The sequence below is a fragment of the Leuresthes tenuis genome, unplaced genomic scaffold, assembly GCF_036924035.1.
Source record: "Leuresthes tenuis unplaced genomic scaffold, fLeuTen1.0.hap1 SCAF_15, whole genome shotgun sequence".
In the NCBI taxonomy this organism is placed as follows: domain Eukaryota; kingdom Metazoa; phylum Chordata; class Actinopteri; order Atheriniformes; family Atherinopsidae; genus Leuresthes; species Leuresthes tenuis.
This window is the reverse complement of record NW_027325369.1, coordinates 25,117,178-25,139,385: the sequence shown is the minus strand read 5'-3', so window position 1 is coordinate 25,139,385 and position 22,208 is coordinate 25,117,178. Positions and strand designations below refer to the sequence as shown.

The following is a 22,208-nucleotide window of genomic DNA, read 5'->3' as shown; positions in this document are numbered from 1 at the left end:
TTTGGTCGAAGCCTTTGTCATACACAGGCTCTTTTCGGTAGTCAAATTCAGCCGTGTGCTCAGATCTGAGAGTCTTCCTGTCGGCATTGATTGGCCATAACGAGAGCAAAGCTCAGTAGGCTTGTCCCCTGCTCTTCCTCACTCCCTGTCCAGATCAATTTTCAAACCAATTTAATGAGGAAGCAATTTTCATGTCAACCTTCTCATCTGGGTGAGGTAGTGGGTCATCACAGCCTGTATAATTGCATCACGTCTAGTTTGAGCCTCTGAGAACAAGATGCTTCTTATCGGTATTTACCTAATCACAGGCCCTCCCTTGAGTCTGAGCCAGACCAGCGGCTGCTGCACTCGGTGCCTGTTTGTAGAGGCAGAGACTGACTGTAACTGAACAAAATGCATGTGATATTCAGGTTATTCTGTTGCACGATATTTGACTTGAGCACATTTTCTTCCAATGTTATTGACAGTCTAATTTTTTCTCTCTCTACCCCTTCCTCTTTATCTTTGTTCACCGTGCAGCTGTTTTGAAGGTAAGTGTATGTAATCTGACTTAGTCTTCCATTAAGCCTCGATAAGCTTTTTCCAGTCACTCATAGTAAAGCACTTTATTGAGGTTATTGAGCTGTGGTGAGATATGATTTATTCAGTTTTGACTTCGCAGCTCAAATGTGAAATTTCAATAAGAAAAAAAAAAGAAAACTCAACTAAAAATTGAAGTCCATGGCTAATCCTTAAAGAACAAACTTTAACTTTCCCTGTGCTGCAAAAATCATATCTCACTCAGAGCTAAAGCTGCTTTTTGGTGATTTCATTCCATTTACAGCCTTGCTGTCACAACATGGCTCTAGCACTGGCATTGCAATAACAAACCACATGTCTATGACTTCACGCTACAGCACGCAGACAGTGAGGGTGCACTGCTGGGAGATAGGTGCTCCCTCCAGCCGGCCACTAGTGTCAGTACACTGACGTCCAGTCTAGGCGAGCCCCAGGCAGAGAGGCCTTGTGTGGAGGAGCTAATTCCCAGAGCGAACTCTCTGGAGCAGCTAAGTCCTACTGACAGTGACTCTAAGCTGGGCTCTCCTCCCAGTGAAGGGGGGCTCGAGCAGGAGAAGGCAGAGGAGGAGGAGGGGGACAGTTACAAGGAAGATATACTGATGGGAGACGACCAGGTAGCCGACTTTGCCAGTTCAGTGCTGGCAGCCATCTCCTGCTGGCACTATAGAGCCAGGGCTTTGCTTTCTACTCACTTGACAACGGTGAGGGTTTCTGCCACCCACGGGTCTCCCATTTCCTGCTCTATTCCACCAGCTCACTAATACCAATACGCCACTCTTTCCTCCGCACAGGCTCTCATCCTCCTTTTTTTTATTTTTTTGGTTATTTCTTTATGAACAGAACCTTGTACTAACACTATTGTCCACTTTTACCTAAGGTCAAATTCATGAAGTGCATGGAAGGAATTCTGAGACTGCTAACAGTGAATTTTGTCAAATGTATGGGTGAAACTGAAACTCGTGCATGTCTTTGCTTGTATTTTTTGGAGTTCAGGTGATCCCACTATGCATGGACTGTATATGTGCATCCCATCAGAATTACAGTGTGTTGTGTGTGATAACAGTGTGTTTTGGGACATGATTGATGTTGAAGCTGACGTTGATGAGACCATGTCTGAATTTGCATGAGATCAATTGGCTAGATATACTCTGCTAAATGTTTGACTTCAAAGGTTAATGCAGCCGTCTAATTAAATATCCTTCTGATAGCACGACCTTTGCTCTTTGATAATCATATTTGCTAATACCCCCCATCCCTCTGAATTTTCATAAATGGAAAGCCTTTGTCTGTTTTAATTGTTGTAATAGAACTCTCTCTGAATATGAATAAATGTGCATCATTTGAAGGAAGATTTTAATTTCATAGCGTGTATCCACAGAGGATATTGACAAAAAAAAAACTAAATTTGATGATGTGTTTTTCTCCTTTTAGGATGATCAGAACAGAGATACTGCTGAGCTGAGAAGTGCACCAATAGACAAGGAAGAAGACTGTAGGCAGGAGGGAAGCAATGGGAATGTTGCCGAGGAAGAAACTCTCGGCACACAGGTACTTTAAAAAGCCTGATGATTTTAATACACGCATCCTCTTAGCGTCCTTTTCACATGCATTTCTGAGGCCACGTGTGACATGTATTCGCTCTGTTAAAAAATACCCTGCTATGCTCACCATTGTTGCTAAGCCCATTTTGGAGAGGTTGTATAATTCGAATGAGACTCTTTCAGTGTTTCTGCTGCTGTTGTTATCTCTCAGTGAATGAGGGCTTGCTGATTCAATTCTACAGTGGACTTAAAAATTAGATTCCTACCAAATAGGCGCCCTTTGACATGTCTGTGGTGTATTTGAATCATGCCTGCTTGCTGTATATTTATAGTCCTGGAAATTGAAATTGCCACATACAGAGTGTTTTCATGTGCTCGGTACCCCCACTGAGAAAAAGGCAACATTTGATTCGGAGCCCAGCTACAAGGAGCTTCTGCATCTATGTGGAGTGTAGGCTGTTATTCTTCCTAACCTTATCTCTGCCACACAGCTCCAGCCTGCACTTTTTGCAATTTACAGGCACTCCAGAAGAGCTGGAAACTCCTGAACACAAATTTAGATTAATGGCAGACTAGGGTGATATCTGCAAGATGAACACATGTAGAGCCACAGACATCACATCTGAACTCATCAAGGATAACGTTGATGGTTCAGTAAGAGCCAGCAGCAACAGACTGCTAATGGCATCGACGTGCCTGTTCAGTTTGTACCACACTTAGATAATACACAGAGAAATGGGTCACTGTAATACAACTCAAGTGGACCTAATAAGATAAAAGACATGCAGCATAAATTGTGGATGCTTCAGATTAAACCGGCAAGATGACTTTGAAAAGGACCATTAAGCTAATGAGGGATGGAGAGTGCTTGTTATTAGAATGTGTTTTTACTCATTACATTCCACTTTGCAAACACTCTTATCATGTTTCAGGTCAGTGTGCAGGAGGCTGGCATTTTAGACTGTGTCCCTCAAGTGGTAAAGAGCAACCAGCTGGGAGTGGAATCCCCCCAGTGCGCAGAGTCTCCTGTGACCCCCTCTGAACAAGAAGCCAACACCTCAGAAACTCTGGATACCTCTGGAGAAACTGGTGAGGAAGAAGAGAGAGGAAGTGATTCCTCTGGTCTCCAGGTGAAAGACAACAGTGTACTGACAAATGAACTGTCAGAGGAGGACGAGGAGGTGCTTTCAGATCATAAAAGCATCCTGCCTTCCTCTGTGTTGGACCAGGCGAGTGCGATAGCTGAGCACTTCATCAGCAGCCTGTCCAGGCGGAGCAGTCTTTTTTCCGAGGACCTTGGTTCCGTCGCATGCCCTTCACCGCCAGTAGATAATGACGCCTCTCAAAGCCCCTCAGCCATCATGGATTTGGAAAAACAGACTCAAAAGATGGCCACTTCTTCATCAGAGCCACCAGAGAACTCAGAGGCTAGTCCATCAGTTGTTGTGCATGTGCCTGATCTGAGCGAAGGGGAACAAAGGTCCACTCTCTCCAAGCAAGATCGCCTCCTTATTCATAAAATCAGACAATACTACGATCACGCTGAGGACCAGGATGCCAACTTTAGCATCAAGCGCAGGGAAAGTCTGTCCTATATTCCAGCTGGTCTGGTGAGGCACCTGAGTCGACAACTTAACAGTATTCCTCAGGAGAAGGTTAGTCCAGTCTGCAGGAAAGGCCTCTCTCGAAACAGGCCGACCTCTTGGTCTGTGTTTGACCTTCCTGGATTGGAAAAGAGTCAAAACACTGGAAATTACAAAAAAACTGAACCACATAGATTGTTTGAAGCCAAGGCTAGATCTCAAAGCGTCACAGATGCTGCAGCAGAAGAGGAGTTCAGACCTTCATCCGAAATGCTCAAGGTTTGGCAAGTCATGGAAGCTGAGGAGGAGAGCCAGGAAGTCCAGGACACTGCAGAGGAGAAAGTTAATGGCTCAAGATTAGAAGTTCTACAGGATTTCAGCTCAAACACTTCACATGTTAAAACCAGTAAGCAACCACCTCAGATTTTAGAAGAATCTGAAATGAGCACTGTCTCAGATATTTCCTCCATGTCATCACCTACCTCGAGCTCTCCGACAGAAGAGGAGAAGTCAGGTCTGGATTCTAAGCCACACAGGAACTCTGTTCAAGAGAACAACCATTTCAATCCTAGTAATCCCCCCAAGGTAATTAACTTCCGCACCGGCATGGAAGAAGATCAGATCCTACATGACATGGGCAAGATGAAAAGCAAGGTATTTCAGCTGGCTCGTCAATACAGCCAGCGCATCAAGAATAACAGACCTATGGTGTGGCAGAGAAACCGACAAACAGCCAATCAAGAAGGCCCCAAGAATATGCCTGCTGTCCATGAGGAGAAGATGAGGAAAAGAGGTAAACAGGGTCCAAATGATTCCCATATTGGTTTATCTTGCTGTAACCAATCACATTATTTTAAGTATGGAGAGGACTAAAAATCTTTCTTTGTATGTTTGTCTGTTTTTGCAAATGTATGCAGGTCAGCCCAACCTGAGATTGCCCTTAAATCTCAGTGATCAGGCGGTCATCCATGAGGTTCAGTCTCCAAGTCCAGTCCAGACCCCCAGTTCTGAAACCAGCTCTCAGAGCACGATTACCTGCCCACAGAGCCCACAGTCAGAGCCCTTCTACTGGCCAGACGTTCAGGAGCTGCGTTCCAAATACACCGAGACCTCCCACTCTCCCAGAACAGCCTGCGTCTGCACAGAACCAAATGGGATGGCGGAGTGCTGCATGAACAGATGTAATGGTTGCTCTCACAGGTACGACAGCTCCACAGATCTTCACAATGCTCTGACAGACTGCTGTGGAAAGCAGTCTGAAACGTTACAGAAGGAAAAGTGTCCCGTGGTAGAGGACCGGCCTCAGCACCAGACACATTCCCTGCTGTGTAGATGGAGCTCTTTGGACAACATGCTCGGGTCTCTACCCCTCCATGAAGTGCAAAACCTTCAGGAGCCTGTGCGGGCTGTCAGTCCAACTGGGAGACTCCAAGATGAGGACAGCCTCCTCCCGGAGGACAGTGCAAAGTCTGCTTTTCAGACCTCAGGGAAGGCCTCAGAAAGTAATCTTGTTAAAAGTTTACGGGAGAAGTTCCAGAGCCTAAGTACTAGCTGATGAACGTGGGCCTTTTTTTTTTTCTTTTTTTTTTTTGTACATCTTTAATGTCAGGAAATGGTGCATGGAAACATAATGATGCTTGTCAACATTCACTCTAAGGTTATATCCCTCAAAGGAAAGCTACTTGCTATCTGCACAGTTTTTAGTACAGAGGACAATAGGTGATGACAGTAGCTCCAGTGTAACATAAAAGGGATGTTATTGGTAAGGTAAAAAAGATGTATTGCAATATTTCTACACTGGGTATTTGTCTGCACAGTACTAGAATTAAGTAGAAATATGTGTATGACCCTACATATCAAATGAAAATTAAGTAATGCTTTATTACTGCATCCATGTATTTGGTTCCTGCCCGACTGTTCGTTGCTATGGTCACTATAGCACTACGATCAATAACCACGCAAACTGTCAGCAGAGATTAAAGGGAAAATGGGAACTAAAGTCTCATCATAGAGTTCAGCTGTTAGAAAAGTCTCTGTCCATTTACCAAAGAGGGTTGCCTTTAAACATTTGTTGGTTTTGATGCTCAAAGAGATGATAATTTGCTTCCACATTTACTTTAGCTGCTTCTAAAGCTGTCTTTAAACATCACTGGAGCTTTATTTTTCTCTGTAAGTTGTACATTTTCTTGAACATTATTTATAAAACTGTATATTTGGGTCAGTTTAACTGTACAAATACTGAACTAACGGCAACCCCTTTTTACTTTACAGCTGCAGGATATACATTGTTTCATATGTGCAGCTTCACATAATTTCAATAAAAATAGAAATGGTAAGTTTCCACAAGTACTCTTTGCTAGTGCTTGGTTACTCGATATTGAATTCTGTGTCCATGTCTATTCTGATTCAAGGGGGGTCAGTTTTGTTAAATCAACAAATTCTAAGACGGCCATCTTGTTACATCAAGTAAATCAATTCAAGGAGAGTGGAAACTAAATGTAAAAGGTGACCTAATTTCCAAAAGCCATAAAATTAAAGATGACACACTTTTCAAAATCATCTTTTACATGTATTACAGCTCATTTTTATAGCAGAAAGAGCCTCTCGGCTCTCAGTGGGGGGAATTTTATTTGCTCTTCCTGTGAAAGGCTGCTAGTTCTGTGAGGCTCCTTACATGCTCTGCTCTTCTGTTCCCAGACTTTTGTTTATGTTTAGGTCGGGGGACTGTGAGGGCCACAATGAAACCTTTAACTTTCACCCCCGGAGGTAGTTTATACAGGCATGTATTTGCTCTTTGTTTCCAAAAAGTTCTATTTTGTCTTCAGCAGTTGTAGTACAGTGTACAACCACTCCAGTATATAAAACCTCTTGATCCTATGAGCAAGACTTTTGGAAAGTTTTCTCCATCTTCCAAACTTCAATAGACCTCCACTGTTCCTATAAAATACCATTTGATTGTTGCTTTTGCATCAGCAGACCTTTTCTAGCTGTGACTGCGAGCAAGCCCCAGCTCTAACAAAATGAATGAGGTCTTGGTCTGATCTGAGAGTTCAAATCTCTTTGAATGCCCAAACTTTTGCATGATGCTGCTTTCATTTTTTTTCCCTCACTCACTCTTAAATTGTAAAACCAAAAACGATACCGTCTTTATCAGCATTTAGTCTTATTTAACTTCATGGCTTGTGGAGATGGGTTCCCTTTCTACTCCATCAACTCCATCAACAGAGATGCCAAAACATTTAAACTGAAAATGAAAATAAGATATGAATAAATCTTCAGAATAACACTTCTGCAGATTCCTGGTCTTAATACTTCATTGCTTTTCCTATTTATATAAGAAATTAATTATGTAAGGAAAGCTTGTGTATATACAGCTTGCAAATATCTGAAACTGATTAACAAAAAACGTACACAATGGTAGCTCCCTTGCATACATCACAAGCATGAAGAACGTAAACTGACAATTACTTAAAATATTAACGCTGATTTGTCACCATCAAATGCCAAATATCGATTTTTTTTTTTAAGCCTTGAGATTTAAAACTTGCAGATGGGGTGATTTGGAATGTAAAGAAAAACATTATTTGAGAACACATGTTTAATTTTTGTCTTATTCTAAATATGAACCTTTATATGGGAGCCCAGACTATTGTGAAGTCAAGCCAGTGTCAACGGAGCGTATCTATTCAAATATTTAATTTGTTATTCGAGGAGTTGCATACTTTGGAGAGGTCAAACAGACCGCTGTGGTTTAAACTAAATCAGCTATATGAAAGCATAAAATCAGTCTGGAGTGGTGCTTCCACAAGGTTGGACCTTTTGGAGTGTCTTTACTCATCTGTGTTAGTTGGGTTTTATTTGAAATGGTCGCACAGAGCAGCATGCGCGCCCTCCGGTTACAGAGCGCCGTGCTTTGAAAACCTGCGTAAAGTAACAGACATTTGTCTGTTACAGGCTGTCAGCGGAAATCTGAAGTACCATATTTCAAACTAAAGGCGTCATTCCGACTCCGTGTTTCCTAAAGTATCGGCCAGGTCTTCTGTTTATTCTGAACAGCCGACCAGAACCTGCATCACTCTCCGTTTACAGACTTGACGCGGATCCGTGATTTCCATCAAACCGGTGGAGTTCAAGACGCGCACCTCTACCAGATGCCACCACCAGAAGATTCCCTCTGGCGCAAAAGTGTTTAAACGCTCGTTTTCCTCCCCTCATTCCCTCCTGGGATTGGTACCAAAACATAACCACCTGTTTTGTTTTAGATGAAGAATGGGCTGCGCAATATCAGGTCTAGCAGCAAAATCGGAGTTTGCAGAACGGGGCAGAGAGGATGCTGCAGCGCATCTCAGCGAGGAGCAGATTCAGATGATTAAGGATTCGTGGAAAGTTATTCGGGACGATATAGCCAAAGTTGGGATTATAATGTTCGTCAGGTAAGATGTAAAAAAACCTTTTATGTACTTTTCAGGCGTGGGTTGCATTTCAGATGATAAGATAACAAAACATGATCTAGTGAGTTGACCTTCAGGATAATAGATGCTGAAAAGCTTAGGATTAAAAGCTTTTTAGTGACAATGAATAAGATTAAACAGGCTTCCATGTAGTCACACACCTGCAGAGTTAAAAAAAAAAACTATCATTTTCAGGTGACATTTTAAGTTTGAAACCAGATTTTATAAGTGGGAGTACTGGTAACAAATTTTGCAATGGGGAAAAAAAGAAATCCTGGATACAAAAACAAGTCAGTTTTGCATGTTAAACCGAAAAAGAAACGAATTAATGTATTTTCAGTGAAACGTTTACTCTATGCTGACCTCTTGGCTTTACACAGTGAGGTCTCTAGGGGGTTTGTGGATGCACTGTGATGGTGACATGGTGCCTGACCTTTTACAAGCCACAAACCGAACATCCCTCCTCCACATCCCTCTGTTCTATCTGACCCGCTGCTTTTCATTGTCAATGAAACGCTGAACGCTCTCCAACGCCTCTTATAACTTCATAATGTATCTGAACACCATTACATAATATTATTGAGCTTTTGGTCTGCCACAGTTCTGTAAAATTAAAGCCATTAGCTATCAGGAAAACTAATTTCTACCAGTTATGATGATAACCAGCGTCCAGGAAAAGATCTTTGGCAGTTGAAATAAAGCAAATTAAGAAACAGGGTGATGAAGACTGTGGAAAAAGATTCAGAATCACCTGTTTTTCACTAAATTGAACATTTCAACACCTCTCTCCCTGACAAGGACTGATCCTCTAAAATATAATCCAAATAAGGGAAAGGTGGAACAAAAAGTTGTGAATAATACATTATTGGATTGAATGCAACCTCTGTGCGATGCCAATTAAAATTTCACTTGAGCTATTCAGGGCGCTGCATTGTCCGCGTATGTTTTAGGTGCTTGCATGTGCACTCATGTCCACAAGAGAAACGAACAATGGAGGAAAATGATGAGCAATCCACATGTAGCCCGTGTGGTGACAGTACTGAAATGGAAGCAGCTGGGGTTTTTTCACTCCTTTTTTTGGAAAATGAAGCTGGTGAGCAGAAAAAGAGAAAGAATATATCCCAGTTGCTGTCATTTAATCAAGCATAAACTCCAAAAGCTTTAAATAGCCATATACACTTGCATATTAATAAAAGGTTAAGCTAAGGCTGTACTATAAGTTGTGATATGGTTAGAATAGGGTGACTGTAGAGTTACACAAAGATAAAACAGGTTGACATTATAATTAGCTTCTGCTTGACACATGAAAACATGCTTTACAAGCCTCTATAGTCACTCATTGTCTTTAGTCCCAGCATGTTGGCCTTGTCAATATGTTGTATTTCTATAGATTTATCTGCATGGTAGCAAAGGTCACATAACTACATACTGGTATGTTTAGCCTTTCCTAGAGCCCATTAGAGAGGCCTTCACCTCTCAAATACCTCTTCCTAAACATCTAATTATCTCTTTATCTGTCAAGGGGACATGTGTTGTGGAAATCTGGTGCATTTATTCATTGGGACTTGTTCAGGGTTAAAAACAGGTGTCTTCTCTCGCTCTCGAGCAACGCTGCAGGCCATGGAAAAAAACCAATAAACAGAAAACGTAATAAGCTTCTATTTGACACACAACACTTATTATTTTCAGGTTTTATCAATACCTAACTCAGTCTGACCGATCAGCTGCTCAGTCTGTGAAGTATTACAGATATCAGGGAAGTAAAAAATATATTGTGTTATCAGCTATAACATCCAAGTTCCAGATTGTGCTTTGGACTCAGGTTTTTGATTTCAGAGTGCACCCCACAACTGCTGAGAACAATTCATCTAAGTTCTGATGTCTACACCTTTCCTTCAGCATACTGGAAAACCTAATGACTATAACCCTTGCATCTCAGTGTGAGTGCCATCCAGAGCAGTTTGCTATGTATTGTGGTAGCATGACTAATCATGGCTTCCCTGAGCTGGAGAATGAAAGGATCTCTGATTGGAGATGGCAGCATGGTTTAAGTCTCTCTGGTCAAGGAAATCGATTGAGGTTAAATCATAAAAGGAGCACACTAGCAGATGCAGTTGCTTTATTTAACTGAGGCTCTGTCCCTGCTCTGACAGTGGACACAACTATGGCTAGAAATGACTGTATGAATTGCCTGGCTGACAAACTCACAGGTCCCCATATCTTGTTACTGCTGGTGGTTGTGAAAACCAGAGCGGAAGGCAGTGGTGATAAGAAGAAACAGAGCAAGATCAAAACGCAAAATCAGATCTTTATTCAAAGTGCCGGATGGAGAGAATGACCGAGCAGTGAGGCTCCGAAAGAAAATGTTGATGAGATGAAATCTGCATATTTACCCTCTGCATTGCGAATACAGGATTACAGCTGTGTGACCGTTCATAATAAAGCTCCTGGGGTTACATTATCACACTTAGGAAACTCAAGAGGAGCTTTGTTTTGGTGTGGGAATGGCTGTGACAGGCTGCCTCATAAGTGGCTCTCGGAGGCTCATGGATGGCTGCTTCTGCTGCTGTTGTCTTGGTAACAGGTTGTTTGAGACCCATCCCGAATGCAAGGATGTCTTCTTCCTGTTCAGAGATGTGGAGGACCTGGAGAGGCTGAGGACTAACCGGGAACTCCGGGCTCACGGCCTGCGGTAAGTTGCAGAGTGCTCATCTAAACACATCAATATATCAGCACAATAAATCACACAGTCAATGAAGGCCTATCATAGAACTGCCTTTCATACATAGGGAATGGAAGCATATTGACATCTAGTACCCTTTTGACCTGCCTACACTGAAGGGGATCAAACTATTACAAACACTGAATGAGGTCATATTGCTATTTAACGATCCATCTACCTCTCTGTTTGGTCCTTTTTTTTCTTTTTATCATGAGTAAAAAGGCCTCAGAGACTCCATTCTGCTTTAATTTCTCAAAACATGGATTGCAAAGCAGTAGCTTTGTTTGAGATGCACCAAATGTTCCAGGTTCACTCAAGGAGAGGTATCCACTTGCCTCAGTAAGAATTTATGGCAGCACCAGAGAGTGCACAACAGTATCCGTGTTTATGGAAGTAAAGCTCATTCATCTGTTTAAATAGCTTTTGAACACCAAGGGATGTACTTATCCATCTATTCATAGTTGGGTTTGGTCTTTTCAGGGAATTTGTCTCGAGAAACGATATCACAAGCCTTATTCTTTGTGGTAATTTTTGTTTTTCTTTCATTTAACAACAATGGAAGACAAAACCACATTGGGCTTATTGCTGTGTAAGACACAAACTGTTTGATAAGTGGTAGAGGAAAATACCTCCGGTGGTCTTATAATCAAAAAGTTCTGCTGCAGACAGTGTGCAAAATCTATCACAGTCAGCTGGGTGTTCCTCTACACATAAAACCAAAGCAGCTTATTACAACCTGAGGACCTGAAGGTGCAAGAGGGCAGCATGGACAAAATGTATTTTGCATCCCAGCGTGAACCAGCTGCTCTTAAATTCACCGATAAGGCCAAATTCCCCTTCAGCCACACTCAAGGACATCAGCATAGATGTCCGCAATCACAGCAGTACAGAGAGAAGAGAGGGCGAGACCAAGTCTTACCCTGTGTTTCACATTCATGCTCAAAACGGGTCCACAGACCTCCACAATGATGGCAGACACACTCACCACAAAACAGCAAAGGCAGTCATCATGTAATGTGCTTTTTCTGTTTCATAGACTTCAACGCTATCATAAATTATTTTGTGACTGATCTCATTACAACACACACAATGTCAAATTGATCTCCTACGGAGGTTTATCAGTTGATAGCTGCCTGCTGCTCGTTAGTGGTTCAATTAGGCTGAACATCTGATTACGAGCATTTTGCTTCCATCTCTCAGGGTGATGTCGTTTATTGAGAAAAGTGTGGCCAGACTGGATCAGCTGGAGAGACTGGAAGCACTGGCTGTGGAGCTGGGGAAAAGCCATTATCATTACAACGCCCCGCCTAAGTACTACAGTGTAAGACCCTCACGATCCCAGCAGGACTAGCTGCTGTCTGTCTGTGTGATGCTGCCATTTTATAACTGAATACGCTCGTTCTTTATTTAAGCTCATACCGAGGTTCTTTGCTATACTTTACCGACATTCAGATAGCAGTTGATTAAACTCATCTACTCTAATCATAAACATTCTAGCTTTATTTACCGTGCCATTTTATCAGTTTCTCACATTTGTATGTTCCAGTATGTGGGAGCTGAGTTCATCTGTGCTGTGCAGCCAATACTCAAGGAGAGGTGGACTGCTGAGCTGGAGGAGGCATGGAAGGTATCACGGTCATCACCACCAATACTGGGTCAATAGCGTCCCAAATAATGTAAAAAAACAAGGACTTAGAATCTGAAATGATTGATTAAGCATCCCAAAATAATCCCTTACTATCTCAACTGCTTTCTCGGGTTCAGTATTATCAAAAGCAATTAGGTAGAATTTCAAAATAATGACTTAATATCTGAAAATAATGACTTGTCATAGTCAAGGAGGATCCTTAACAGCTATATTTCTGTGATGTCGCATCATAAAACCTCATCAAAGGGCTCTTCTGATGTCAACAGCCCTTTGGAGAAATTTTAATGATGCTCCTGTGTGTTTTCAAAGTACCCACAATGCATTGAGCATGCTGGAGATGGTGCAGATGGTAGATTGTTGGAGTTGGCGCAATGCCCATTTAAATGTCTTGTTTGTTTTTAACATGCATTCTTTAGCTTCCTAATGTCTTCCATCAAAGGACAGTAAAGTATAAGTGGCTGTTAGCCAGCTATCAGATATTTAAAACAAGGACAGTTTTTCAATTATTGTGTGTAACTAATGGTGGGATGTTGGTGTGACCACTTGTTAGGACTGTAACATTATGTGTTTTCAGCATGCAGGGAAGGAGTCTTTCTGAGCTAATAAAAGATGTGACTTAAAAGGTTCCATTCTACCAAGAAAGTACCAACAGTCTTACAGTTAAAATGACATATATGCCATTTTTAACCTAGAGTGTATCAAAAATAATGAGCTAGAATAAAAAAAATGAGGACTCACTATATCAGAGTAAAGAACTCTTATCTCAAAATATTAAATTCTGACAAATAGTTTCTACAAATGTAAAGTCTCCAAAAGTTAAAACTTTGTATCTTAAAAGAATGAGGTGTTATCTAAAAAGAAAATTGTTAGATATTTAAAAATATTGATATAGTATCTCAAAATTGTAAGTGAAAAATCTGAGTTTAGCATCTCATTCGGTATGGTTTCTCTATTTTGTGAAATACTGAGCCAATATTTAGTGGAAGGGTCTCATTGTTGGATCACAGTTGGTATAAATGGGCTTCTATCTACATGCCCCATTAAAAGATGTTACCTGTCCAAACAAACACAAAAGCCAAAGAAGTAAATCACTGAGCCAACTGAGCAGGAGTGCTCGATAGGAAACGCTGACCTAAAGCAGAATAATCATCTGAAAGCAGTTCAGAATGCCTGAGTGTTGTACTGCATGATGTTCCTGCGTTTTTCGGATGGTCTGTTGATGCCAGATTTATGGTTTACTTTACATATATCAATGCAAAGGTTGAAAAAAGACAAATGTGGCTACAAACTTACCATAATGCAGGAAATGATGTGTCTGACACTTGAGATTTCCTGAACTGTCACACTTCTGCTTAATGTGCCCCCCTCCCCCCGATATTCAGAGTAAATCTCCTGGGCACAGTCATCACTGTCAACAATGTTTGCGTCACACTTATGCACATCTCTTTAATGCGCCATGTAACACGTCAAAAGGGAAAGCGGCGTAACTTGAGCCTGACTTGTGTGAACATTTACATTTCACTGAACCATAAACGGGCAGATTTAATCCATGAAATCGGAGTACGGCTCTGCCACATCATGTCATATCAGTTCGAGATCTCGAGAAGTCTGCAGCTGCTCTGCATTCAGTCACAATAGATGCCTCCCCTTTCAGATGGGAAAGTAAAATGTTGTTTGCCCCGACTGAGTTTAATGTGTGCTGTTTTTTTTCCTGTTCATCCAGACTATGTTCCAGTATGTGACCAGCCTGATGAAGCAGGGATACCAGGAGGAGAGCGCCCGACAGCGCCACCTCACAATGTCCCCAAAGGACAGACCGGATAAGAAGACCACAGCACTATGAGATTTCCTAACAGACTGTTTTTAACCACCACAGCACAGAAATGTGTGTATGTATATATAGTGTACTTAACGTCTTGTTTTCTACGCTGCTCACCTTCAGTCATTATTTGCTAGTTTGTGGGAATGGACCAACAAGAACAGTCATTTTTAACAAAGAACTTTATTTCTGAACATAAATTCTGCTGCAGTCCAAACATTCTGGTTGTGGTTCAACCTGCCTTTCAATTGTGATTAACAAAAATACATCATTAGAAATACAGCTAATGCTGTGTATTCAGAACTCAAATAAGTCTTTTGGGTTAATTTTCAACTTGAAACGTGTTTGTGCTACTTCGCTGGCGTCTTTCAGAAAAGGGAACTTTCAATTAACGACAAAATTACAGGTTTTATTGCCGTTTAACGATTTAAGACAATTAACAGTATGGTGCGGACATGTAAAGACAAAAGGGACTAAAAAATTAGCAATAAAAGTAAAAGTCAAACAATGACTTCAGACAAAACAAAACAAAATAAAACTGATTTAGTTCTGCGTTTCTGAGCACCCACATTAAATTAAGAAAGAAAAAAAAAATAGGGATGGAGGACATCCTTCCAAATGAAAAGTATCAGAAATGGGGACTAAATATTTAATGAAATGAAAGGCTGTTCATCACTGGGCTCCTTGGATTTGGCTCCTGAGGCAGCACAGTTGTTCCAAAGCAGAAACGTTGGGTATTCAACAAGTTGACTCGTTTCCTTCTGTATGAGAAATCCTCAGGTTTTTCTTTTCCTAATCACCGATCGCACCAAGCAGCCAGGGATGAGACATCACCATGTAAACAATGGCAAAATATCTACACAGTCACCAGGTGAATGAGCGGCGATTCTGAGCCCTCGAATGAATGGAAGAGAGCTGAGTGGGGATGCAGATCGCAAGGTGTCCTCTCCCTTTCCCTCAGATTGTACAGGACAGTTTAGGTACCCAAGGTTATCTGTAAGAGTCTGTTGCTCATTGGGTGGCTTTTGTTTTCTTGCTTTTGCTTTTCTTATCTTTTTTCTTCAGACCATCCATGTGAGCTCTGAGGAGATTAGAGTATGCCTGCAAAGCAGAGTTTACAGTTATTAATAGCCATTTGATTAAAGATATAGGCAATTAAGAAACAAAGGATGGCTTCAGTATGTCTTTTCTTAACACAGAAGAACTAATCAACAGTAGCTGCACAAAAATTCATCTGAAAACACAAGATTGGCTCAACCTACCATCTGAAACTTAATTACTTCTTTGGTGCTGACCTGAAATGGTAAGGAATTACAATTCAGCATTAACATCTCATGCATAAAGATGAGCATAAAATGGTCAGAAATCTGTAAGATCCAACATGAAAACACAGCCAGCTCACCACTGTGCTAATTTTCTTCTTGCCGTCCGACGCTCTGATGAGACACTTGTTATCAGCAGGTTCAAAAGACTCCGAGTGGCCCTTTCTGGGCGCTGGTTTTGTTCTGCCGTCATCTGGAAGAATAAAGCACATCACATCATAACTGCTAAGATATCAGCAAGGGGAATGATGGATTTAGTAAGCTGCACATCACTGCCTACTTACACTTCTTTAGTGTGATGACAACACTGCCTGACGTTCTGCACTTCTGGAAGAGCCGAGTGAGCTCTGTGAGAAACTGTAAAACAGAGAGAACACGTTGATGTTAATGCTACTAAAGTTACATTTTGCTACAAACAGACCTGCTGTTAAAATAAATAACAGCTCTACAAGTCTTAAAAGTGAAAGACATTGGTCCTCGTATTTATGCACACAAATCACAGTTAGTACGACTTGAAACCTCTTGAGTGTCGTTTGGAAAGTTGCAGCCTCAAGGAATTGTGGGGCAGAATTTTCTCCCATCTTCCATAAGCAACGATCCAGTGTTTCCTGTGTTAAAGGAGCTCTTAAAGGGAGCACCTTTCCTTAAATTCAATCAACAAGGAACCTTCCAAGGCAAAAAAATAAAGACCATGATGATGAATTATCTGAATTGTGTTGTTTCTCACTGAGCTATGATGTTTCCCCTTCCGTACCTTCTGCCAAACACATTTCATACCCTTAAATTGGTTTGTCTTCATATGAAAGGTGAACTTTCAACATGAAATTCAGCCTATGACACAGACTGGCTCATTACATTACTTACTTTCTTTTTCCCAAGAGGCAAAATGTGGCATTTTTAACATATATTCACCAGTTTCTGCTAAACAATCTACAGCTTTGAAACTGGTCAGATACCTACAAAAAGGTTGTTATACTATATAGAAATGTTCAGTACTTTTTGAGCTGTATGTAAGCTGTGACTCGTGTTTCAGTGCCTTTATCTTGCAAAATAAAATAAAAATGAATAAATTAAATGTGTCTCAAAATGGTCTAGATCACGTACAAATCATGCTCTAATGAAATAACAGGAATTGGTCGTGTTTAAGATGGCCTTTTACAGTCCCTAACCTAACCAATAACTCAGTTTAACTCACCCTCTGTAAAAGCTACTGTAAACCAATAAAGAACTCAGTTGTGGGTTCAATATTGGGAATATTTTAAGATAATGTAGAATAATCTTTTACTTAGAAAAAAAGAAATCAAGCAGCTGAAGTTGGAGGAGTTGGTTGAAAATTGGTTGAATTAGCCTACAATACCATTCCCGGCTGATTCAACCATATGGTTTGAAATGGAAAGTCAGAGGAAGGTGTCAACAGGACGTAATATGTCACTTTTGATCATTTGGTGATCAAGTCAGGAAACGTATTTTCATATAATCTTTAGCATACTGCATATGAGGAACAACCTATGTTACGGAGTGCTAACAGTCCGAATTGAATTGAATGAGTGTAAGAACAGCTCAAGCTTTAGTGTTGAATTACGAGGAGACATTTAATAGTTTTAACTATGCCGAAAAACACAACTTGTTTAACAGCTCACACAGTTGTCAGTTTAACTAAACCGAAATTAGCTTCAATCTAACGCCAGCAGGCAAGCTAGTGAGGATAGCTTCCCTAACGACGAGGCTACCAGCGAGGTGGCTATACGACAGCTAAAGCAGACAGTTTTTATTTTCAGATGATAACCGACAGCAGCTAAACACCAAGTCACATACTCCATGCTCTTACCGAATCATTTTCAAGCAGCACCATTGTTCCTGCTTCAGTTCTGCTGTGGTGTTAGCTCACTACACGCAAGCTAACTGCAATGAAGCACACGTACTACAACTCAAAGCTCCGCCCTGCGCAATCACTGCAGGGTCTCCTCCGGCCTCATACTGCCCCCTGCTGTAAGGGAAGGCAATAACAAACTTCTGTGTGCCCCAACAAGATCTCCTCACACACAAGGAAATTTGTTTTGGGGCGTTTTCAACATATTTTTGTTTTTAAAAAACAAAAAGACCTCACTTTGTTTTATTTTTCCAATCTATACTCCTGTTCTTTTTTTAAAAAAGTCCTGACAGTCTGTAGCAACAGCAAATATACATGAGCAGATGTGAAAAAGAAGGCACATCCCTCGTTAAAGTATTGGGTTTAACATATCAGGGCTTGTTTTCTATGCACAGGACCTGTGTAATTTTGAGTCATTGAATCGACCGTGAATTCCTCTGTATGCTGAAGTATTGTAGAGTCATATGTGAGGCCATCTGTCTTACAGCTAAAACTTGGCTGAAACTGGGTCATGCAACAGGACAATGATCCCAAACACAGCAGCAAATCTAAGACAGAATTACTTAAGAAGAAAAGCATCAAACTTTTGCCATGGCCAAGTCAAAATCCAGGGCTCAAATCGAAATGCTGTGGGTGACTTTCAGAGAGTTTGTGGATAAACGAATCCTGCAAAACTCATTAAGAAGAAGCAAAATTGTAAAGAAAAGACCACCAAATTTCGAGAAAGCCACATTTTGTTAAAAAAGAAAAAAATTGTCACATATTTCCCGTGAATTTCTTCGTAAAAGCAAAGCTAAAAAAAAGAAAGGGAAACCAAGTCTGTGGTTGTCCTGCAGAATAACCAGAGTCTACAAAGATGTCACGTATACAAGAACAGCTGCAACTTTAATCGCAGGCCTGAGACTGTGACACAGAAGTTGCACAGGTGTAATGAACTACAACTGAACCAGTTGTGTTGGCTGAAATTAACAACTGTGATACCCTGTTCCTCTTTCACCTACTTCTGTTTCTGGAGGTACCAGCAGATCCTAATTCTGGCATCAGTCTGGTTTTACAATTACTAATGTTTTTGTCCCCCCATGCACAAGGAGACAAAGTCTCACAGATTTTGAAAGTAGGAACTACATAAGTAATGCATATCTAGTAATGAGTTTATTGTACAGTATATACACATATCAGACATTTAAAGAGACATGGACAATAATTATCTCTAAATATTGCTGGTTCAGTAAACCTTTGTAATGTTTTAAGAACATGCCACACACAGGAGTTTATGCCCAAAGCGTCAAATAAGAAAACAGGTTGATTCTGACAAATATGTTATTAAACACAAACCTTTGATTGAACTGTAGTCTTGATAACAAAATAAACACATATCACTTCAGTCATTTTGACAATGCACAGTCCGGGTGGTGCCCGAGGTCAGCCAGGTGCACGGCAAACTCTGAGTTCCAGTCTCTGTCAAAGACTTCCTTCAGCTGGCCATGCAGGGTCTTATTCTTCCATTCAGGATGAGGAGCATGCTGGGAAATCACCAGACTCACACCAGCTGTGGTCAGGAAGTAGTCCCCTGCCCAGTTGGAGGTACCTGGGTGGCGAAACAGCGTTATCTGATCAATGATTGACTCTGCCGAACTTTTTAAACACACGAATGCACGAGAGTCAAGCTGCTTATTATAATCAACAATAAAACTCACCGATGTACGCCTCTCTATCAGTTACCATGAATTTATTATGGTTGACTCTAGAAAATGGAATATCTGAGTGATTTCCCACAGGGATGATGTACAGTTTCTGTAAGAAAAAAATTAAAAAATGGGATGACATGGTAAGAATACTTCTTGAGGTGTAAGTTCAGCAGATGCATTTTTTTCCACATGGTGTCGTACTATTTGGATGTTTATGTGATGGTCAGGAGAATCTATTGAAGCCAGAGACAGCAGAAAAGGCAGCATGGCTGGGTTAGAGTCCCTCCCGCAGCTGATCAGCATCCTGATCTTGACCTTCTTCTCGAATGCAGCTGTCCTTAAGGCATCGTCGATGAACGGCCAGTATCTGTAAGGATTCCAGAGTCAGAAAGTTATAGATGGAAAGGGAAAGAAAAGGTGACTTTAGGTTAGGGTCACCTGTGAGGGCGTTCAAAGAGCGTGGTGGGGAAGTACTCCATGACGGCTACATCAACAAAGTGCTGAGCCTCTGAGATGGTGGAAAGAATTGCCTCCAGGTCCTGAGTCCTTGATGGAGGACAGAAAGATGGCGGGGAGCCCTGAGGTGGAACACATATAACAACACAAAAAGATTTAATCTATGTAACCTTTGGTTTGGTGGCTGACATCATGACGCCTTCATTCAGGGTCATCACTTCCATGTAAATGCAACAACAACATTGTACTGTAAACAGGAAGTGAAACCTAAGGAACTCACAGCAAGGTACAAACTGCTGGAGATATTATCCTCTTTCACCAGCAGGGGGTGGTGTTTGTTGATGGTGGTGTCAAACTTAGCAGGCCAGGGCTGTGGCAGGGTGCTGTTGGGTTGTCCCATCACCCAGTAGGACTGGAATATCTTCAGGAGGTCCTTTGCTAGACTCGAGCAGTTGTAGACCACCACTCCCAGTTCCTTCACCTGCAGTCAAGACGATGATGATGGAATAATGAGCTTCTTTAGAAGTGATTTAAATGTGAAAATAAGCCCCTATAGGCTGAAATAATTGATGTTTTCACCTGTGTTAAAGCCCTCCAGTCCATGTTGGCACTCCCAATAAACACATGTTTTCTGTCAACGATCCAGAACTTGCTGTGGAGGACACCCTTCATCAGGCGCCCAAAGTTTACCCTCCTCACCTGAACGCCTACAGACAAGCAGCAACAGAACAGTCACTACACCTCAAAACCTCCTCATGGGTGGACAGTATGTGAACGGGAGAGCCAGTTCCAAACCTTTCTGTTCTAAGATCTTTAAATCAGTGGAGTTCGTCCTGACGGAGGGAACACTGGTCACCACTCTGACAGATACATTCCTGGAGGGCAGCTCCTCAAGTCCTTTGAGGATATCCCTTCCCTGCCAAGGACGGACACATTGTATTAGCCCAGTTTTTTTTCACAAACGTATTCAGTACTCTGCAAAAGTCTTGAGCTACCCTACATTTCTTTATATTTTGCTTCCAAGAAACCAGACTATCTTGTAATCTTTGAGAGTGGTATTGGGCAATATTCCCCCGGCTTTCTGAAGGTCTTTCTATGAATATTGGCTGCTGTTTAACTCATTGTTAGTCCAGTCCCTGCACCTGATCATTTTTACAAAGGAATATGTGTGTCGATCTTTTTTTAAAAGCCACTTAACAAAAGCCTATGAGAGGATGAAAAAGCCGGCTAACTCAAAGGATCAACCAATGTTGTGTCTACACATAACAATCCTGACGATATATGAAGAAATGAGGGGAGGATCGGGACTTTTGTACACCACTGTGTTCAACAAAGGGTCAGGATATTTGGGAAGGGAAAAAAATATCTCTATATATATTTATATTTATAAAAAGGCTCAATATATAAGTTAATATGCCTTTAAATGCTACATAAAGAGTATTTTAAAAGGTATAAAATGTGAAATAAACTGATACGTAGGTTTTATTCGTTTTGCTTTGTCATTTCGTTTTCATTGATCTATATTTTTATATTCTCTATCCCCGTATTCATGGCCCTGTTGTCTCTGCCCACTGTGTTTACCTCAACATACGATACTGCGCAATTTTTGTTTAGATATAAATATGCATGTATAACTCACAGGCATGTCAGAAGAAGAGTTGACGTTGATATCTTCGCCTGTTAACGTCCAATAGAAAGAGGCCACTTCCACGTGGTCCATTGCTATGGAAATAAGGTCTTTCCAGACCTGTTCCAGCGGGGTCCCAAACGTTACATTTGCCTTATATTCTAACTGTTGAGGGATGCTCTCCACAAGGGCGATACTGCAAGATAAAAAGGATAATAAGGAGAATAAAAAATGGACCCAAGACGTTCATGTGTGTTCATCAACTATCAGCTCCATGAAGCTGAGCGCGTGAGGTTATTACCTGCACTGGTCACAGGTGAAGTCGCCTCCACTGGTGTCCTCTGGGAGCGTGTCGTGATTTTTTGGAGTTGGTGGTCTCTTTAAAACAGCGATAGCAAGAATAATGCCCAGGACGGTCAGGCAGCCCAAAACCACAGCTAATGTGACACAGCTGGTGGTCCGCTACGGGGAAATATTATCGATGTGAGGAAGAAAAAAGACAAAGCAAGCAAACTCTTAAAGCGGAGTGAATAGTTTTGTAGTGTAATCTTACCCCTTTGTTTGAAACGTAATTGTCCCGAAGGCTCGTGTACATCGAAGTCATCTTCCTTGTCGAGCACTGTCCACTTTTTGAGGATTAAAAGCAGGAAATAAAGCGAGTTTGAGGCTCTGAAGTGTGACAAGAGCAGCTCATAATGTTGCAGCTGAAATGGCTGAGAATGAGCGTTTCACAGCAATGAAGCTAAGACAAGATGCAGCTCCTTTTCCACGACAAAAAGTTGTTTCTTCCCCTCCAGCATTCAGTCGAAACTGACATATCTGATGTTTAATTTATCCCGGCGCAGTTCCTCTTCTTACTTTCATTTCAGCTTTTTGGGGCTATGCATTTGCTCTGGTCTGGTTTAGTGGTGTTAGGCGATGCA

The 22,208-nt window shown here is 41.4% G+C and overlaps 4 protein-coding genes across 5 annotated transcripts in view; 2 read left to right on the top strand and 2 right to left on the bottom strand.

Moving 5' to 3' along the window:
• LOC140270730 (pleckstrin homology domain-containing family G member 3) overlaps window positions 1–6,028 on the top strand; it is a 31,063-nt gene extending 25,035 nt beyond the window's left edge. The window contains exons 15-19 of one of the 2 annotated variants that reach the window (XM_072365928.1): window positions 520–530; window positions 897–1,259; window positions 1,990–2,106; window positions 3,032–4,475; window positions 4,600–6,028. In XM_072365928.1, the coding sequence (XP_072222029.1) occupies window positions 520–530; window positions 897–1,259; window positions 1,990–2,106; window positions 3,032–4,475; window positions 4,600–5,237 (2,573 nt within the window). In that variant the 3' untranslated portion in view covers window positions 5,238–6,028. The remainder of the gene's footprint in view (window positions 1–519; window positions 531–896; window positions 1,260–1,989; window positions 2,107–3,031; window positions 4,476–4,599) is intronic. The other variant, XM_072365927.1, reaches the window with a different exon arrangement.
• A 1,712-nt stretch (window positions 6,029–7,740) lies between these two features.
• On the top strand, window positions 7,741–15,230 carry xgb (x globin). Its single transcript, XM_072365268.1, has 5 exons — window positions 7,741–8,115; window positions 10,718–10,825; window positions 12,056–12,176; window positions 12,402–12,482; window positions 14,227–15,230. Exons 1-5 carry the CDS (start codon window positions 7,952–7,954, stop codon window positions 14,344–14,346), a joined length of 594 nt encoding a protein of 197 aa, XP_072221369.1. The 5' UTR covers window positions 7,741–7,951; the 3' UTR covers window positions 14,347–15,230.
• On the bottom strand, window positions 14,711–17,593 carry srp14 (signal recognition particle 14). The gene is made up of 5 exons (XM_072365270.1): window positions 17,473–17,593; window positions 15,929–16,001; window positions 15,725–15,837; window positions 15,585–15,617; window positions 14,711–15,423 (listed from the first exon to the last, which is right to left on the bottom strand). Exons 1-5 carry the CDS (start codon window positions 17,494–17,496, stop codon window positions 15,334–15,336), a joined length of 333 nt encoding a protein of 110 aa, XP_072221371.1. The 5' UTR covers window positions 17,497–17,593; the 3' UTR covers window positions 14,711–15,333.
• A 230-nt stretch (window positions 17,594–17,823) lies between these two features.
• On the bottom strand, window positions 17,824–22,182 carry LOC140270788 (5'-3' exonuclease PLD4). Its single transcript, XM_072365992.1, has 10 exons — window positions 21,839–22,182; window positions 21,587–21,747; window positions 21,298–21,481; window positions 20,454–20,574; window positions 20,238–20,365; window positions 19,939–20,139; window positions 19,641–19,780; window positions 19,404–19,569; window positions 19,212–19,308; window positions 17,824–19,102 (listed from the first exon to the last, which is right to left on the bottom strand). Exons 1-10 carry the CDS (start codon window positions 21,887–21,889, stop codon window positions 18,900–18,902), a joined length of 1,452 nt encoding a protein of 483 aa, XP_072222093.1. The 5' UTR covers window positions 21,890–22,182; the 3' UTR covers window positions 17,824–18,899.
• Between the last annotated feature and the right edge of the window lie 26 nt (window positions 22,183–22,208).

What these genes read in the sequence shown, in the direction of transcription:
- xgb (XM_072365268.1), top strand. Translation starts at nt 7,952, where the DNA reads ATGGGCTGCGCAATATCAGGTCTAGCAGCAAAATCGGAGTTTGCAGAA. An exon ending in GGGATTATAATGTTCGTCAG is followed by an intron (nt 8,116 to 10,717) that starts GTAAGATGTAAA and finishes TCTTGGTAACAG; the next exon opens with GTTGTTTGAGACCCATCCCG. An exon ending in AGCTGGAGGAGGCATGGAAG is followed by an intron (nt 12,483 to 14,226) that starts GTATCACGGTCA and finishes CTGTTCATCCAG; the next exon opens with ACTATGTTCCAGTATGTGAC.
- srp14 (XM_072365270.1), bottom strand. Translation starts at nt 17,496, where the DNA reads ATGGTGCTGCTTGAAAATGATTCG. An exon ending in TGCTGCTTGAAAATGATTCG is followed by an intron (nt 16,002 to 17,472) that starts GTAAGAGCATGG and finishes TCTGTTTTACAG; the next exon opens with TTTCTCACAGAGCTCACTCG. An exon ending in AAGTAATTAAGTTTCAGATG is followed by an intron (nt 15,424 to 15,584) that starts GTAGGTTGAGCC and finishes TCTGCTTTGCAG; the next exon opens with GCATACTCTAATCTCCTCAG.
- LOC140270788 (XM_072365992.1), bottom strand. Translation starts at nt 21,889, where the DNA reads ATGACTTCGATGTACACGAGCCTTCGGGACAATTACGTTTCAAACAAA. An exon ending in AAAGATCTTAGAACAGAAAG is followed by an intron (nt 20,366 to 20,453) that starts GTTTGGAACTGG and finishes GCTTGTCTGTAG; the next exon opens with GCGTTCAGGTGAGGAGGGTA. An exon ending in ATCACATAAACATCCAAATA is followed by an intron (nt 19,309 to 19,403) that starts GTACGACACCAT and finishes TTTTTCTTACAG; the next exon opens with AAACTGTACATCATCCCTGT.